Below are 19,924 nucleotides of genomic sequence, written 5' to 3'. Positions count from 1 at the left end.
TGGAGAATTCCACCAAGCTTGAAAATTAATATTGGAATGACCACAACGGCTCTTAGGAAAGCTCTGGGGAGGCCAATCCATGACTGAATGTGTTCCACTGGTGTTTTTCTGTCTTTTACCCCATTAGCAGTGTGTTTGAGATCATTGTCAATCTGAAAAATGAAGCGGTTGCCAATTAGATGCTTTCCAGATAATATTGTATGGTTGATCAATATCTGATCATACTTTTCTACATTTTTCTGCAATTTTGACACGATTTCCAACACCACTGACTGAAATGCAGCTTCAAACCACAACAGAAGCTCCACCATGTTTTACAGATGACTGTAGACGCTGTCTATTGTACCTCTTTCCTGACCTCCTCCATACGTACTGCCGATAATTTAAACTACAAATTTCAAATTTCAATTGATCGCTCAATAAGATCTGTTGCCATCGACTTTTAGTCCAATTCTTGTGTAATTTGGCACACCCCAGCCTTTTCTCCCTGTTTCCCTTCCTTAACAATAGTTTTTTGACAGCCACCCTTCCACTGAGACTACGTCTGATGAGGCTTGGCATACAGCAGGGCCAGATGTATCACTCAGGTCTTTTTGCTAAGTTGCTCCTCAGTGTGAAAAGGGTTAGGTACGAGATTTGAAAAACAAGTGAAGGAGCCAATGTCCAAACAAAGAAATTTGAATGATCATCAAAAATTTGGAGAGCTAATACTCAAGACACTTAAAGAAAAGAAAAAGTCTGACTCCTTGGAAGGAAAATGCAAAAAAATATGGGGTGGTTCAAGACTTTTGCACAGAACTGTACAAATAAGTCCTAGAGGGCCATATGTTTGCATTGCTATCACTACTGCTTACATCGTTTTGGACTGACCACACAATGACATTAACAGCCTTTGAGAATGTTATAACACCAATTATTAATACATTTCCTTGATAAATTACTCTTATAATTAATTACCAAAATTGTTTGCAGTTAGTTTTCACTTACCTGATAAATCAGTAAGGCCTGCTTGACAGGGCACTCATACCCGCAACTCAAAGTGTTCACTTTCTAAATAGTCTGCCAATATTGGCTTCCAGCAATGTGTCTGTTCCTGATTTCTTGTGATTTCACAGTCTACTGAAATCTCTGACAGGTAATTTTTAAAAAACAAACAAACTGTGGCATATGTCATTAAAGGTAACACTCTCTAAAACAGATTTAAAATATGGTTCACCTACCAGAAAAACACATCTATCTAAATAGACAGAAATGTGGGCGTCAGAGACAAATGAGTGTTTCCCTTTATTCATCCCGTGGGGAAGAACCAAGTAAAGGGATAAAGAAAAGGTGATTATTGCCTGAAGAAAGAGAATTCAAGACAATTCTTCGTGCTTTTAACCCATTGTCATGTAATGTTGGTAATGATGCCCTCTGATTAGGTTTACCTGCTGATAAATTGCTGACAGGTGCACCGCCCAACACAGCAAAGCCATCCAGGTTAACCCATTCAGGGTCTAGAAACAAAAACACAGGATATCTGGATATATCAACTAGTAAGGAAGCAGTTCATTCTGTAGATAAAAAGAAAAACAAACTGATTTTTAAAATATTGTTTACATAGTCTATATCATATTATATCATATCAGGTCGACGTTTTGTCTTTGTTGCTCCAGACACATTAATGATGTTGAAGCAAACAGTATGGGGTTATTTATGACAGCTGATGCTGCTCTCATGCTGCTGAGGGAACAACACATGATCTGCAAGGAATTTCTGGAAAGGCGAAGCTGAGACTGAGCTCGGCTGCCAGATTTTTGAGATTTACGGTGAACAGTGCTGGAGCTGGAGAGACCACAGCGGCCACCAGAAGTTGTACTGGGCAACACACAAGAACACAAACACACAGGCATCTGTAGACACTTTTTTTGAAAACACAGACAATGCATGACTTCATCAGTTGGCACCACCCAGTCCTTCACCACAACGACCACCAGACACACATAAGCTGCGCGCACACACATGCACAGAGTAAGTGGCCACAACACAGGATTATAGGAGCAGGGCTGGGTTGGCTGCAGACTTTGATGAAGCATGGTGCCAAGGATGGAGGAAAATGAAATAATGACAAAAGCAGGCTGGACTCAGTCAGTAACACAAAGTGTATGTATGTATGTATGTATATGGAAGGATAAAGACCTTAAGTTTTACAATGTGGGATTAGAAAATACCAAAAGAAGCTATTAAAACCTAAAAATAAGCCCCTTCTCTAAAGCCTCAAACAACCACTGTCTACTGAGCTAGGATGACGATGGCCTGGTGTGCTTTCCCTCTGGCAAACTTTTAGGACAGTGCATCCAATTATGAACTAATCCACATATAGAGATTAATCATCATTAATCAAGTTAGCATACGCATGCACTTTTACACACCTCACTGTCTTGAGTGTCTACTTTGCTTCTTGTTCCTTGTCTCATTCTTGGCATTTATCTTGAGAAAATGCAGAACTGTGAGATTTCAGAGCTCACTTCACGGTTTAAGGCAAACCTTATTTGTATGCTCTGTGTCCATTTATATTCTCCTGGATTACTTTTTTTTTTTGTCTAGCAGCTCTACCAGCACTTACCATTAGTTCCAGTTCACTTACAGGCATAACTTCAACATGGTTATGGAATCATGACCATCTGATTTTAACATCTCACATTCTCATCCTCCTCTTTTTGAACTTTTATTGACTCTTTCTTACCTACATCCTCCAACATAGGAGCGCGACTGTCCTTGCTCGCTTTAGTGAATCGATGGGATCTCGTGGGTTTACTGGAGCTGATCATGAAGCGGTCCACAGGTCTTCCATCCAGATGGATAGACGGCTCCCAGCTTTCCCTAAGGCCCTTCTCCACAGATGTTGGTTTCACATTTTGTGGTCGTGGGAGTTTCTCTGCTGCAACACAAAAACCACATTAAGATACATTTCAGGGGCATACATTTTTTTAAAAGAGTTTCTTATTTAGCATTTAGCATGCAAGAAATGTGGAAGTGCATTAAACATGAATTCGGCAAAAATAAATCTCCCTAAGAAAATAGTCCTCTCTATAACCGAATTTACAAACTCAGGAAACATTTTCCAAAGTCTTTCTTGCAGGTTTCAAGTATTATTTAATACAATATTGTTTCTATTTTATGTATATTTAGCATCACATCTATAATCAAATACACAAAGAAACAGACTTCGCTGCAGACTTTGCAATAACTGCATAAAAATTACAATAGCTTTTATACACAGCTCACCATTTTTAAAAATAACTGTACACATGACTGACAGCCAGTTTAATGGCCAGACCAGATCTGTTCCCTTGTTATCTCGGGACAAATGAAGAGGACATCGTATCTGAAGTTGAAAATACAAAGTTTTGAATTTGTATTTTATGCCTTTTCACTTTAAGTACAACTTCATAAGAACAATTTCATACCATCTAATTCAGTCAAAAACACTCGAGGGGGTAGGCATACCATCGTCAAAGTCTGCAACCAAGAGACACTGTCATGACTGGAAATACAGAGGGTTAACAACAAGGTGCAAACCACTGGTTGCATTCGTGTGGCCTACAGACGGAAAAGATACAAAAGCTGGGTAACTGGCTCTAATTGCCCAGTGTCCTCCGTTTCTCGGTCAGATTTCAGATCTCACTCAGATCATCAAATGTGACATCACAATTAGTACTTCATAAAATCTAAATTCTGATGACTAAAAAACAAAAATATACAAAAAACTTTATTCGGAGAAGTACAGAACTGACCAATTATTATATTTTCATGGATCAATGGTAACAAACAATTTCTATTATTTCGTGTATTTTTTTTATCCACCCAATAAACGCTGATCTAATGGGCCTATTTCAACTCAGGTCTGCTGTCCACCAAGTTCTCAGGGAAATTTTAGCTCTAAAATTCACTGCGTACGCTGTGTTATCTGTCTGCTGTTTGATCCAGAGCAGGTGGCATGCACTCAGTTTTTAGTGAAATCAGCTGTCTGTAGCTGCTGCTATAAATTTGAGAGCAGCAAGAACAAACCAAAACTGTATCATAAAACACCACAAACAGATTCTCCTTTCAAAGATGCACGGCCATTAATGCACTCTTTCTTTAAAAATATAGCAGCTTTAAATCGAAAGATCCTAATAACATTGGAACATTTGCTAAACAGATGATATGCTACAGTCATGATGTCCTTGGCTTTCCCCTGCAGAGGTTTACATGAGCACTTTTGGTTTAGTATCATCACAAATTCACCTCTCCCAGCTGGATCTTCACTTTTTAACATTTAGATATAATTGCTACTTAGGCCTCCTGAGCTCTGTTATCCAGATGGTCACAGCTGTTCATAGCCCTTTAGCGTTGTTTCAGGACTTTAGCCTGTGCTGAAAGATCGTCTCCTATTTGTTTTTGCTGAGTTCAGCCATCACCAACTCCTGAGATAATGGCTTATATCATTTTGTGATCTAAGTTAAAAAAAACCCACACACACACACACACACACACACACACACACACACACACACACACACACACACACACACACACACACACACACACACACACACAGTCGACTCATTATTTCCTCATTAATTCAGTCTTACAGTGGACTAAGCTTCATCAGTTGTGCATGACAATCCCCACTGACGCAGGCTGCTTCTAATAAGGCTGTGTGTTACATAGGATGGGATCCTTTCCTCTGTCCAGACAGCCTTCATTTGGCCTCTCAGGAAATTTTTGATCCAAGGGCAAACCAGATTAAATCAAGACGTCTTCAGAGACAGCAGATGCACAAATGATATCCAAGAATAAACACGTTGGGAAGAAGCTGAGCAATAGTGGCTGTACCAATCCTAATCATACAGAGCAAGGCTTGCTTTCAGGGAGTTGCCATGGGAGACTGGTGCAGTAATATAATAGCACTGTCTGTGCTGTGTTTGTGAATGTGAAATGGAAAGATGGATAGAGTATGATTGAGTTAGACAGTGGAAAGTATTAACTATGTTAAGAATGAGGGCAGGGCCTGAGGTCATTATGTCACTGCCTTTTTCATTTTTATGCTTGTGTGTCTAGAAAAGCATGGGCCCTTGTGTTAGATGGATACAGGACGTGAGGTACACATGCACCCTTGAAGAGTCACACACAGGTACGCACAGACATGTATGAGCATGTGTAGAAGCACATGGAGGTAAGCCCTGAGGTCAAATGACTGCTGCAAAACTGTTCTATAAAATACTTGTGCTGGAGCACCTGCAGTCTGCTCTGCTTTTACAAGAACACTTTTTTTTTTTTACCTTACCTTGCATCAAAATCACAGGTCGTGACCTCTCATTCACCCCATAACAATTCGCTAATAATGTCTAATAAATGTCACTTTCCACAAACTCCCATCAACAATAAGAGTTGCTAGTGAATTGCCAGATAAAGGTGGCATAGACATATCTGCTTTGCTATAGGGTTTTAATCATTTTAGCACAAGTTTTGCACATGTGTGTTGTGGGTATATGAGCCTTATATAGCAGTAAAAACAGTTAAAACTCAAGATTGAGGTGAAGTCCAGTTGCTCAACTGTATTTTGTTTAAGTTGCTTAAAATAGATGTGCTTGAACCACTCAAATAACACAAAAAAGAAAGAAAAGAACATTTTGCACATGTTTTGGGTTTGTTTGTCCATATTTTTTTTTAGCTTTTTTCTGAAGTTTCTGATACCACTTATATAAACACCATTTTTATAAGCAGAAATATTGCATTAGAAAAAAAAGAGTTAACAACAGCGTGCCTTTTCAGAAACAATGTCCCATTAACTTTTGATAATAAACAGAGCATGCTGTGAGCAGTTTTTACTGAAAGGCTTTTCTGTTCACAGTGGGTTCTGTGTTTTATACAGAATAAATGAAAAACGTATTCTGAAAAGATGCTGTTGAATGTAAGTTTTAAATACTGAGAGAGCACCACAAACAAATTATCTAAACTGTACTTGGCTGGAGGCGAAAAATTGCTGTAAATGGTGTAAAATTGTGGAGAAAACCACCCAATTGTTGGAGCTTGTGGGAAGTTGGAAGACGTGTCTTTTGCATTTGTGCTCTGCTTGAAAGAATACACGAATCGACAAAAATCTGCAGATTTAATTACAAGACTAAGAAACCTATTTTCGTGTTTATGTGTTCAGGGACCCGAGGGAGTTAAATAACACAATATTTTCTTGCTTCTCTTGTCTTTAGATGTTTCAACCATTGGATAGAGCTCGTATCGCAAGTGTTTCCACATGGTGTTTAGAAACGTGTGTAATATCAGTTTTCTTATCCAAGTCACTGCCGGCTTTTCCCAGAAAGCCACAAGATTACTCTAAATATCGTTTTCTTTGATAGTTAGTCTTAAGAAAATAAGTGGAATTTGCACGTTTAAAAGAATTCAGATGCCTGTGTGAACATACATTCATCTATGTGGGAGGTGTGAAATCTTGCCCAGTGCTACATTTCTCTTTTTACCAGTTCACCACTGCCTCACCTCTAACGACCAGTAAACTCTCTCCTGCAATCGACTCTGTGATAAAGCCAACACACCAGACTGAGACTGTGCCCAAAGTTTATCACTGCTTTCTGACTGCAGTCAGTCACACCAATCGCTGAATTGCCTGACTTTCTGCAACCAGTTTATTGTGTTGACTTGAGCTTAATTTGCCACTGAATTGTGACTGAGGACAGATTTTATTTGAAGCGACAGCCTCAAGTGAGTAAGCGCTTAGCTTTGGGCAGGTTACACGCATCCATATCCAAAACGTTTATGGCACATGACATCTACAATCAGAAGCAGGCCAGAACATTTGGGATCTAACAGCATATTTAGCTTTTCTGTGCTGGTGCTCACATGTGACTTTGCTTTTATAAAAAACCTTTCCAAAGTTATTCTAAGGAATTATTCAAAGCAGTTAGTGATGAGGTCTGACGCCTCATAGTGTTGGTTTATTGTCTATCTTCTCGCTGCACATCTAATATGCTCAAATCAAGCTTTGACAGGGTGCTCGTAGGCCAGGTGGTACTTGTTAAAGCAAGTGGAACAGTGCCCAGAGATGACATCATGACACGAGACATGCTGTTGCTGGCAGGTTTGATATGCAGCCGAGGTGCAGGTGAGCAGGGGCATAGGGTCAGGTGATTTAAGATTACGGAAAGCATTAGCAATATTAGAAATATGCAGGGGGGAAAAAGCCTCTCAGTAAGTCTCTATTTTCCTGAAGTAAAAAAGTTGAAGTTATGAAACTCCTCATCCTAAAACTCTTGCATGTAGTCTCCCTTGAAGAATCCTGACATGTGAACTGGAGCAGAATAATGAAATTCCAGTGACCTGCAAGGACATGATTCCTTCTCCTCACTCCCTGTCCCTCGTGCTCTTCACACAGTTTGTGTAAATTCCAGAAGTTGATAGGCAGATTTCGTTTTTCCTGCACTGCCCCTGTAGAGGTATTCAGATATCCCCACGAGCTTACTCGTCCTCTTTTGTGAATAATTTCAGAGTGACGGGCTGATGATATGTGAGCAGAGAAAGCTAATGAGTAACACTATCCTCTCTCTTAACAACTACTGTCGAGAGGCCCGAGAGGAAGCCATTTAACTCAAAACTGGTCCAATCTACAGTGAGCTGTAGCTGCAGGGGCTCCCAGGTGTAAATGTGTGGAAGTGAATAAATGTGACGCTCTGAAAAGAATTCCAAAACGATGGAAAAGAAAGTGACTCAGAGAAAGGACCACAATAAATGGCAGCTGCCTATATTCAGTGAAAGCAGTGATCTCATGGGCTCAGCGCTTACATTTGAGAAGGAGGCATATAGAAGTCTACAGATCAACTGACAAAATAAGTGAACTGAATAAAATCGAGGAGGAAGGGAGGGTGAAGGAAAGTCTGGCCTTTAAGCCCAAGCCAAAAAGATTACCTTTGTCCTCTGTGAAACTCCTTGGGCTTTGTGGCACGTTTGATATTTTGAATGTTTTCACTGTCTGGAGGATGTGGAATACTTTCCCTGAAAATTGATTTTACAAACAGCACTTAAGAAACTTCAAAAACATATGTGCAGCTGTGGTTTGCACTCTCTGTGCTTGTCAAAAATTCGCTGCACATCTGATATATCACTGCGCCTTTCTAGTAAAATCCTGCCAGCCTATGAATCAACAAAAAACCTGCATAGTCTCCTGGGTTCAAAATCTGCTTCACTGTCCAGCCATTCCTGACTATAGCTGATGGATGATGTGACTCAAATCAACTCCTTCATTTCTAGTCACTAATCAAAGTCCACTTTAAAGCCATTTATCTTCACATTCAGCTGAATTAGTTCCATATTTAATATGCCACCACTCACAGTATTTCATGATGTCGCCAGAAATTTGTCATCATCTCCTAACCATGCATCACAGTTACTTTCGGATGTGGCCACTAAGGAAAGGACTTGTTCCATAACTCTCCTGCATCATAGTTTCCCCCCACAAAGTTTCATGGGTGAAAAATGCTGTCACTTCATATTTTCTCTAATAGCTCTCATTTAAACGAAATCGTTCACATCTGATAATGACTCAAACTGCACGCTTGAAATGAAACGTCCCAGTGAGTTAAATATGATGCACTTAATCTACTTTGTTTTCTGCAAATGGAAACGTGGACACTGACGTGCACACATGCAAATACCTGCACATTCTAGGATTCCTTTTGTTTAAACTTGTTAATATGACAGCTTCTTTTGAATGCATTTTAAATATCCAATCACAAGGCACGTGACCTCTTTGATAAGTTCAACTTTCTCTTCACGAGTGGACAAGAAAGCAACAGTACCTGGATAATCAGATACACGTAAGTGCTCTACTTGCACCTGCTTATGAAATAGTAAATCAACGATTTACCTGCCCAGCTGCATCCTGGCCCACAAAGCGTAAGAAATAGTGCCACGAGCGTCCTGCCTGTGGCTAAAGCCATGGTGAGTGTGGCGAACTACTGCTGTGGTGCGACGCACCAGCTGGATGCAGAGGGCTGGGACACATCAGCCCTCTTCCCTCCCATCTGCCGATGGGAATGCTGCACTTCGCCGTGAACTGCCTCTCGTTTACATCGGTAAACCTGCACACAAACACACTATTAATGCCTCATTAGTAGTTTGTGATTTGAAACAAGTATTTCGAGGCTGCTTTTCAAATCATAAAATGTTATGAAGAGGAAAACTAACTAACTAACTAACTAACTAACTAACTAACAAAAAAACAAAACAAAACATACAGACTGAGGCCAGAGTGCTGATTACAAACATGGAGACTTAGATATTTTTTTTCTAAATTCCATGAAGTTAAGCTAATCATTAATTTCTGGATAAAATACTAATATGAAAGAGAGAAAATGAGAAAATGTCTCCCTCTGGAGGTAACCAGGATGATTGCATCCAAAGCTTTAAGGCTGGAAGCAGGTATAAAGATGAAACAAATGGGAGGACTTGAGAAGTACTAGATTATAACAGACCTACGGATCAGTAATCTATTAAAAGAAATAAAATTAAAAAAATAAAGCCAATATCTACCTTTTAAACCTCTATGATATTCTCAAGTTTCGTCTATACGACTATCGGTATTATTCTTCCAGCCCACCTGATCCACCCCAGGATTAAACCTTTCCATGACACCATCCGTGCACCAGGTGTGAGAGAACAGAATCGTGGGCCAAGTAAAATTCCATCACATGATGATCTAATCAGTGGAGACAAAGTTCATAATTACATCAATTTTCCGAAGAATTAATTTAACCACTAGATGGAGCAGACTGTTGTTGTCAATAAAAGGAGGCATTGAGGAGAAAACTGGAACTAATTGTTGAGTATTGTAAACACTGACCTAGCAATACTATGGCTTTTATCCACTGTTGTTTTGGATATAATCTGAACCGTTTGCCTTTCAAAAAAAAAAAAAAAAAGTGTGATGTCATGTTACAGTAAACTGATTTATATCCATTTTTCTCTATAACTGAACTATTAATATATATTGTTTATTTCTTTTCCAATGTGCCCACCACACTGAAGTCAGGAAGATTTTCTACTCATTTTTTAATAAGAGAGCTTCTCTGATTTCTTAGAAATCTTCTGGGTTCTGCTGTAGATTCCCTCGACCTTTAATGTTATAACAGCAAATGTCCCGCACAGCCTGCGACAATATGGTAGTAAAACTGACTGAACTGACAGTTATTTTAATGAGTGTCTCCATTGGTATTGTCATGAAAACATCTCTATGTCCATCTGTACCAGTGTGGGCCCAGCCAACAGTTTTCCAACAGTTCCCTCTGCTGGCTAAAGCTCATATCACTACTGGAAAACAATGTCAATCATTTGCATGTGACTTAATTTATGAATGACTTTGATGTCTTTTACATCAAAGTTATTCATCCAGAACCTTTCTAACACGGGGTTGGACCCCCTCCCCCGAGGAAAACACAAGAGAACTAAAGGGTTTAAGCCAGGGGCGCGGTTTTTAACCACACTTTGATAATAGGAAGCAGTGGCACAAAAATTCAGATTAAAAAAAATAAGATTGAAAATTGAATAATAACAAGAAGCAGCTTTGATGTCTGCAGCGCTGCTGGCTTTGGATCATTTGCACAGATTAAATTGGGTTTTTTTTCAGTATTAGTTACTTTATTACTCATCTCTCTATCTCTCTCATACATGAGTCAGTGCAAACCGCAATACATAATTTAAACAAAAGATACTTACAGACTGTCACTCATTCACACCAGAGAGAGAGAGACTGTGGTAGAAATGTGTTCTCTCTTGTTATACACACGCCTGAGGCTGTTTATGCCAGGAACTCCCGTAATCGGTGAAGAGGCAAGTTTTTGTTTGTTTATGATACAATACTGGGCCATCTCACCAGATTTATTGTATCCACAGAGACTCACTGTCTAGTAGTTATATCAGTAGGTGTTAAAGTATAGTGTGTGTCCCAGTTCTGTCATTATTGTGTCTTTACTTTGTTGATCATTTTTGTCATTTGTCAAGTTTGTTGCATTATGCTCTAAACTGAATTCTTTCATATCTAACTTTATTTAAAACACAATTGATTTGTGTTTTATTACAGAATAAAGGATGGCATGTTGGCTGGTGTGTCTTCTTTTGGAATCTTTATTTTTCTTTGTACAAAGATGATAAATTCAGGGATTGTTCATTTCAGTCTGCTGTTGTCTGTGTTTTCCATCATTTTTTTTGAAGGTGCTCATAGATACTCCCTAAAACTGGGTGTTGTAGTCATCTTTTATACCCTGTGTAAACCAGTTTAGACTATGATGCTGTTTTCTCAGTTTATAACACAGCATATGTGTATTTGTTTGGAATCCATTCTTAGCAGAATATTTGACAGAATATTGAGTGCTGAGCACTGCTCCTGGGATGTTAAGGACCTGAAGCATCACAATGCTGTGACAGGAACTCCTGCTGCTGCCTTTGCAACCAGAAAACAGTGGCATTCCTGAAGAAACTCACAGCTCTGAAGTTTTGGTTTCATGCTGTGAGGAACACTATATGAGCGAGCAGATGTAGAGCTTCTCTGCAGTTGTTTGCAGACACATCTGAACACTGCATCAAAACAAAGGTTTTCACACAGTTGCGCTCTTGGTATCTTTACAGTGATACCCATTACTACTGAATGATAACTAGTTTTCAAATCTAAAAAGAGGAGCCCAAAGAAACCTACCGCCTTATCTTTTCTCATACCAAATACATATATACTCATATTCCACTTTATTAGGTACACCTTGTTAGTACTGGCTTGGACCCTCTTTTTTGCCGTAATTCTTCCTGACATAGATCCAACAAGCTGCTAAAAACATTCCTCTAAGATTTAGGTCCATATTGGCATGCTAGCATCACACAGTTACAGATTTGTCGGCTCCATGCCCCAATCTACCACCTCTCAAAAACGTGCTATTGGATTGAGATCTTGTCACTGTGGAGGTCACTTAAGTATAGTGAAATCACTGTCATGCTCAAGAAACAAGTTTAAGGTGAGTTGAGCTTTGTAATGTGGTCTATTGTCGTACTGGAAGCAGCCATCAGATGGTGGGTACACTGTGGCCATAAAGAGATGGACATGGTCAGCAGCAATACTCAGGTAGGCTGTGGAGATTAAGCAATGCTCTTGCGGTACTCAATGGCCCAAAAAGCTAAATATCACAGAGACATTACACCATCACCTGAACCTCTGATAGAGGGCAGGACAGAGCCATGCTTTTATCGCGTTTACGTCAAAGGAGCAGCACCTAATAAAGTGGCAGGTGAGTGTGCATACTGGAGTAGATTTGAAGCTGGTGGTAGGTAAGTCAACATGTTTCTGTTGTTTGCGGCTATCCTGACGCCTCTTCAGCAGGAACTGTTGGCCAAAGGTCAGAAAAGGACAATGTTCACCTCACCTGTTCGTCATGTTGACCCACAGCTATACTAAAGGGATCGGGGAGTTGCAGTATAATGTGGGCGTGGCAGCAAACCGTTTGTAGCGTGCAAAGTTTATTGTAACAAGATCATCTTTTTATTTCAAAGTAAAATGCATGAAGTACAGTAGGTCTAGATTCATGGCTAAGCGTTTTTATTAAAAATGTCTCTCAAACAGCGGTAGGATTTTCATCCGAATCCCAAGCCTGGTCTGTGTTTTTTTGTTTTGTTTTGTCCCCCCGCAATTAGAGCATCATCTCTCTGTAGTTGAAGCCCACCCCCGCCCTTCCTGCGCAACGAGCAGAGTAAAACCAAGAGCCAGCTCAGAGATGTGCGATAGACCCAGCAGCCACGGAGTAGGAGGAAATGTTAACTGGAGCCTGTGATTAATTCATTTTTGGGTTTTGGATTTTTTGTTTGTTTTCTTTCTTTCGTTTAAAGAAACGCACGTAAAGTATTCATGTTGCCCGGATAGAAAGCGATTTTTGGGTCCACCAGCCCGCAAAGAAAGGCTCACCAAGACATCATTAAACGCAGATTGCACCAAATCGATTCAAGTTTTATCTGTGTGGAGTAAAATTACTCCCGCCCCCACCAGACTGGACTAATGATGGCTTTAATGGTTCACCTGAAGACGGTCGCTCACCTGCGAGGGAAAGGTGACAAGATCGCCAAAGTTACATTCAGGGGTAAGGATATATATGTATATTTTTTTAATTATTCTTTGAAGCCGTGTGTGTTTGGAAACCTGATCGCGCTGTGTGCTGTGCCCTGATTTGCGTTTCGTTACACAATGTGATGAGAGCCAGTCAGCCGCTGCATAAAAAAGTTGGAAGAGCGAGAAAAAGAGTTTAGTTGCAGGCAAAACAGAATAACTGGTCTATATCACAAAGAGAGATCGAGTATCCAAGCCTTACGTTTTATTTCATTATGTTCGTTAATATGGTAAAAAAAAAAAACTGATAAATTAAATTCTGTCTTTTTTCCTTTATATGTTATATACATCATGTAAAGTACTACAAAAATTAATACCATTTCTGCCAAGAATGGTGAATGTAAATTCAAAGCTTTTATCTCTTCTATTTTTAAGTGTATCATAAAAGAGGAAAAAACACCAATCTTGGCATCCCTGAAACATCGATTTCCCATCACTGATTTTCAGTTATTTTATTTACTTTCTTTCAACTTACTAGAACAATGTGTTTAAGAGGCCAGTTTAGACTAAGCTGATGGCATCGATTACTAAAGATGTGGCTAAAGATGGAGCTTTGGGAATGTTCTGTGTAAGATCTTTGGAGTACTAACCAATTCACTCAAATCTAAGAGTCAGAATTGTAGCCACGACCTTGCACTCTCTCTCAGAGGAGATGAGAAGACGAAGTGAGTTGTGGAAAAAAGGGTTTAGTTGATTTATTCATGTGTTTCACGTTCTTATCGTTTGCTTTCCGTGTGCTGTGTGTGTGAGCAAAATAATGTGAAAGAAACTGAGACAGGAAGGAGGAGCGGTGTGTTTTTCAGCACCCTGGACAGTGATCAGTCCACTGACAGGTGCTCAGTCCCTGTTGAAATCAATGCAGCATCACAATTGGAGAAGATGTTACAAGTGCACTGCTGCCTCCTTTCCTCTTGGTGTGTGTGTGTGTGTGTGTGTGTGTGTGTGTGTGTGTGTGTGTGTGTGTGTGTGTGTGTGTGTGTGTGTGTGTATGTTGGGGGAAAAAAAGGATAACTTCTAGTGCAGTGGTCTGTGCTGCAGTGATTGCACCAGGGTCTGGATATTCTATGAACCGTGCCTTCACAGTCAGTGACTGGATCGTCCGCTCTTTCCTCAAAAGTCCATCTGTCAGCAGAGTAGCTCCACTTCATTCATGTATAATGTTTTAAAAATTTCAAGAAAATTTTGTGTGTTTCTGTATCTATACCCAATACAGTCCATGACCTGAATAGGAATTTCCTTTGTGATCCTCTACCATGAGTTTGTTGAAGTAAACAGATATGAAGGAATAGCAGAGTCACAGGAAAGGTGGCTGCACGTATGGTTGAACATCAAGCCCAACATTTAGTGAATCAGTTTCATCCAAAAGCTGAATAATTGCATATTCAAAATTATCCAGTAAAAGAGTTCAAGCATATTTATTAATAGCCACTCAGCTGCTGGAGGGGAAATTTCATTTCCATTTTTAAATCTTGTCATTTTATCTCAGACTCACAATTTCTTCTCCATTCTTCCAGCGCATTTAAGTTTAATTATTCATTTATTTGAGCTAAATAATAATCTTTTAAATACTTCCCAAATTTGTGTGTTAATCACAGTGTCTTAATCAGCCTTGTATCCCCACATATCCTCCGGCGCCGTGGGTTTTTGGTTTAGGCTGTCAGTGGAGTTTCCTGAGCACTTAGAGTTTAAAACGTTTCCTGTCTGGAGAGGAAGCGGTCTGCCAGGGAAATAAGTGCTTTGGTGCTTTGTGTAGCTGTGTATCAGACCTGCACTAAGTTCAGGAGGAGTTTGGGGCCATTTTTAATTACAGAACAGCTTCAGTTTATCTCTCTTTTTAGGGTGTCTGGTGTAAGAAACTCATTCAGTCATTATTCTGGCATTTCTTTGTACCCCAGCTTTCTGCCTTGTTATCTAGCATCTATAAGTGTATAAGTATGAATATGTAAAATATCAGATGCATTTTTGTCAACCCTTTGCTGCTTACAGAAATCAGCAATTACTGACCAAAGGTCTTTTAATGTCTCTATTTTTGAGGTATTTTGTTATCATCAGATGCTTAATTTTTGTAAGTCAGAAGAGTCCTATAACCACCCCGAAGCTGAATCAACATGATATCTCTGGAAGGGGGGAAAGGTGTAATAAAAAAGCTTCAAGCCAGTGCAATAAAGACAGCTAATAAAAATGGATTAAATGCGACGTGATGTTCTATCTCTGATCTAACTTTATCTGGTTGTTATTATTTGCTGTCAGAAACAATAAATCAAGTCAAGTCCCTTCAAAGGAGGGTCTTCAAAATGTAATTGATTTCCCGACAAGTCGTTGATGAATTCTGGTTGTGTGATCGGCAGCTCTTGGCTTTATCAGAGAGCTGCACTTCGGCTGTTGTTGCTCCTCTTCTGAGTAGCCTGCAGCGACAGAGCCATACTCTATGCAAGAATTAATGAAACCTTATCTCTGTGCTTTACAATATTAATTTTCAGTTCATTCACCCAGGCTGTCTTCCTCTACGTTGGCACTTATCAAACTTCTCTTTAACCTCTAGGCACTTAACACAGCTGCTTAGACAGTTTGTTTGTTCTTTTTATTACTCAGAGTCTTCCTGATTCACAGGACAGGAACAGAGCTTGGGGCAATTTCTTGTATCCTGCGGATATTTTTAAAATTCCTTTTCTCTGTGTAGCACTTTATTCTGCAAACAGACACTTGGTATGTTTACTTTTTAAATTAGGGCACCTATTCAGCTTGTAATACCACTTACTGCCCCCTAATGCACCAGGAAATAAGGTAAAATTAACTGCAGAGATTAAAATACATAAAAATAAACAAATGTTTCCATGTTTCTACTCAACACTCTAGTTTTCTGCTTTAACCACATTCTTGCAAAAACTTAAGAAAGCCTTAAATGCACCTCTGCACCCTCTTCATTCATGTGGGTTTCAGACTTACACAGTGTTCTCCATCTTTCTCTCTTTTAATTTTCATCTATCTGCTTGAGATAACAAAAAATGACTCTCTGTTCCTTTTCTTTCTTTCACCTCAGGTCTTTCATAGCAGCTCTTTAACTCTTTATCTTTGACTGTTTCATCAAGGCCAAAAGCCACACCGATTAGCAGAATGTTGTTTTAGTTTGGTGTGGAGCACCTTACATAAGTGTCACATGGTCTGCTTTTCTAAGCCCACATCTAGTTGGATGAAAACACTGGTATGACAGCAGTGCCGCTCTTTTCAATAATGTAGGAGGAATATTGTCTCTCTCCCTCTCTGACACTGAAGTGGTGTTTATTTTCTGAAATAAAATTCAAAGGTTTGGGGGATTTATAAGGTTCAAGAGAGTGTAGGAGTGAAGGCAAAGAGAGACAGGAACACTTGGAAGTGGGATTATAAACTAGAGTCATATTTGTGCATTGGTAAAATTATAACGATAAGCTTACGTCAAGCATGACATCTTTAAAACCTGAAGGTTTTGTGCTTTTGAATGTGTGAAAAGATACTTTCTGCACTTATAATATCTAAAATATCTGAGCCTGGCACAATGTATTTACTCCATTTACCCTCATTATTACAGCCAAACTGACAGGGACTGTAATTAACATTGTAGGTGTCTGTATGCGTTTGTGTGTCTCCCTGTGTATTGCAGCTGATGTGCCCACAAGCACACAAATAGACATCAACAGAGCTTCATAAAGGCTCAGATGCACAAAGCAAACTATCAGAACAAAGCAGAATGCACACTGTGGTGCAGGACCATTCATAAGCATCACAAAGCAACCAGGTGAGCACAACAACCAGGACGCATGAGTGAGTCAGGTTACTGTTCAATGAAAGGTTCCTTTCCCAATATAAACTCTGAGTAGTCAACAGCTTTCATTGGCTGACACACATACTTTTAGCTCTAATAATGGAAAAATATGATTTTAATTTATATTTTTTACATTCTTCTGCAGTCTCTCTGTGTCGCACAGTGAGTCACACCGTAGTCATTTAATTGTCTGCATTTCTTTTCTGCCTCTGGCGACTCCACACAGCTGTTTCATATTTACATTTGTCAGGTACTTAAAGTATCATTTGTCTTTTCGCAGCTCTTTATGAGATGAGTAGGCTGATTTTATGTCACCCCATTTTCACTTTAATAAACGTCTCAGTGAACTGATGGATTCAGGTTGCTAACCTGCATCGGACAATTAAGTCACTTGTAGAACCACCTTAAGCAATTATAACTTGAAATTATTTTTTTCTGTATGACTATCAGTCTTTCACATTGTTGAGAAGGAATGTTTTCCCACTTTTCTTTACAATGCTGCTTCAGTTTGGATTTGTTTATGCAGAGGTCTCCTAAGGTCCAGGTTTAGATTATATCTTGATTATTTTCTTTTTCAGCCATTCTGCTGTAGATTTGCTGCTGGATCATTGTCCTGTTGCATCTCCAACACAGGAAACATATTTAAAACATTTCACTCTAGAATACTTTGGTATACAGGGGAGTTTATGGTCAACGCCAAGTCCTGTGGCTACAAAAAAAAAAACAAAAAAACCACATCACAGTGCACAGAGCTTCAATAATCACTTACCTGCTTGCTACTTTGGATAAAGTCTTAAAACTAAATTGTTTCATAATTAATGCAGCTCTAAGTAAACACCAACTGACTGCTCTTTCTCGTGCTTTGTACGTGCCCCATGCAGTGAGCCCACCCACTCAAAGTGGGATGACAGCAGGCACAATGGTGTTACTGAACCAGGTTTTAATGACTAAATTCCTCCTTATTTTTCAGGTCTGTCCTTCTACAGTCGTGTAGCAGAGAACTGTGAGGAGGTGGCACACTTTAATGAGGTCAGTATCTTTATTTGATTTGTCATACAATAACCTGTGTCAATGGTGACCAATCAGCAATTATTAAGAATCCAGAATTGGCTGATTTCACTGGCTGCAGGTTCTGTTATTGAATTGAGGTGGAAAAGGTGAAAAAAGACACATTGCTGGTAATCACTGAAATGATCACTGTAAGATTTTACATTTACAGGAATAAGGCTCTGTGTTGTTTATTAGTCATTTGATGTTAATATCTTTAAAAACAGTTTTATCCAAAACATTGACAGCTGTTTAACAAAATCTTTATTTAATTCAAATACATTCTGGCACACTTTAAGGATGCTAGCCTTTACTTGAATTAAGTGATTCAGCTGAGTTATTCTCACTGTATTCAGTACAAGTGTACAAGCCTGCTGTGTTCGTGAGTAAGAATGTTATCCCCCAAAAGATGCCAAATGAATGTCGGGTGACATAGATAGAAATTTTGCCCTTTTTTGTACTTTGAAAATCCTGGTGTAGAGAAAAGATGGACAAAGTGCTTGACTCTATACCAGCATACAGAGTGCAAATAAAAGGTGAATACAACGTGAAGCAATGTACATGCACAGAGTGTAAGAAACTGCTCTAAAAATAGAGGATCTATTGTTCAGTAATACCACTTCCTTTAAGAATGCAGTTGAATACTGTAAATGGAGATGCCTCAGAGGAAAACTGTTAGCAATACAAATGTACATCAAAAAGTACAGTTATAAGAAAGAAATGAAGGCCAAGGGATCAAGAGCGAAGTGCAGTAGGAAATCCACACAGAGAAAAATCCAAAGAGACAGAACAGAGGTAGGGGATATTTTGTGTGTTTCTGTATCTATACCCAATACAGTCCATGACCTGAATAGGAATTTCCTTTGTGATCCTCTACCATGAGTGTGTTGAAGTAAACAGATATGAAGGAATAGCAGAGTCACAGGAAAGGTGGCTGCACATATGGTTGAACATCAAGCCCAACATTTAGTGAATCAGTTTCATCCAAAAGCTGAATAATTGCATATTCAAAAGTATCCAGTTAAAGAGTTCAAGCACACTGAAAAAAATATGTTGTTGGATTTACTTAATTCAATGGTGGACATTTGTTGCACACAGATGTTTTGCTTTGGCAGCAACTTAAACAATTGAGTTAAATTAACACAATTTATTCATGTTCAATAAACCTGTGCAATTTGTGTTGATAAAATGTGACTTAAACATGTTTTGATGAAGTAATTTGATCTCTTGGAATATTTTAATCCTTCACAATTTTCTCACGTTATCCCAACACGATTCAATAACTTTTACCCAATACTACTTGGTCACTTAAATACTACATGTTATCTTCAAATTACATTTTGCTATTATATTCTAGTATCAAATACACAATTTTCAAATGGAGGCCTTATAACAGATTGTATTGTTCTCTTCCAAGATGGTTGCTGGCATCCACTAGTAACCTTTCAAAACAAAATGTCTAATTTCACTGCATTGACAGTAGGTAAAGAATTAAACTGACATTACTCCTCCACTGAATCTACATAAATCAACAGTTAAATAATGTCAGTTCTTCCGTGTTCTCTGGAATCAATCACAGTAAAGAAATTGGACTGTTTCTTTTGAAAAATGTTGGGAAAGAACAAATCAAAACATTCTATTTAAGGCCTCTGACGTCAAGATTCAGTTAAACAACAATTATAACTAAACAATTTGAGGTAATGTTAGTTTCCATTAACATTAAATTAGGTTACTGAATTGGCAAACACCTTCCTATTAACACCTCCCATTTTACCCCAATAACTAAAGAAATTAGCACTTGCAGGTCAAAACCTTTATTCAAGAGACGCAAAAATAACATTGATACAGTGACTGTCAAAAATTACAGCACTGATCATACTGTGACATCTTGGTTCAAAACAGCACAC

The 19,924-nt window shown here is 39.0% G+C and overlaps 2 protein-coding genes across 12 annotated transcripts in view; one reads left to right on the top strand and one right to left on the bottom strand.

Annotated features, from left to right (window-relative positions):
• Positions 1 to 9,054, bottom strand: part of fndc1 (fibronectin type III domain containing 1) — a 43,295-nt gene extending 34,241 nt beyond the window's left edge. For 3 of the 6 annotated variants that reach the window (XM_026142269.1, XM_026142275.1, XM_026142270.1), the window contains exons 1-3: positions 8,900 to 9,054; positions 2,726 to 2,920; positions 1,428 to 1,496 (exon numbers count right to left, since the gene is read on the bottom strand). In XM_026142269.1, coding sequence (XP_025998054.1) covers positions 1,428 to 1,496; positions 2,726 to 2,920; positions 8,900 to 8,972 — 337 coding nt within the window. In that variant the 5' untranslated portion in view covers positions 8,973 to 9,054. The remainder of the gene's footprint in view (positions 1 to 1,427; positions 1,497 to 2,725; positions 2,921 to 8,899) is intronic. The other 3 variants (XM_026142272.1, XM_026142273.1, XM_026142271.1) reach the window with 2 other exon arrangements.
• Positions 9,055 to 12,779: 3,725 nt separating this feature from the next.
• Positions 12,780 to 19,924, top strand: part of otofa (otoferlin a) — an 88,382-nt gene continuing 81,237 nt past the window's right edge. For all 6 annotated transcript variants that reach the window (XM_026194454.1, XM_026194455.1, XM_026194452.1 and 3 more), the window contains exons 1-2: positions 12,780 to 13,145; positions 17,941 to 17,999. In XM_026194454.1, the coding sequence (XP_026050239.1) occupies positions 13,064 to 13,145; positions 17,941 to 17,999 (141 nt within the window). In that variant the 5' untranslated portion in view covers positions 12,780 to 13,063. The remainder of the gene's footprint in view (positions 13,146 to 17,940; positions 18,000 to 19,924) is intronic.

The sequence above is a fragment of the Astatotilapia calliptera genome, chromosome 15 (assembly GCF_900246225.1).
Source record: "Astatotilapia calliptera chromosome 15, fAstCal1.2, whole genome shotgun sequence".
NCBI classification, from domain to species: domain Eukaryota; kingdom Metazoa; phylum Chordata; class Actinopteri; order Cichliformes; family Cichlidae; genus Astatotilapia; species Astatotilapia calliptera.
Note: the sequence above shows the minus strand (reverse complement) of the source record. Positions and strands in the feature narration are given on the sequence as shown.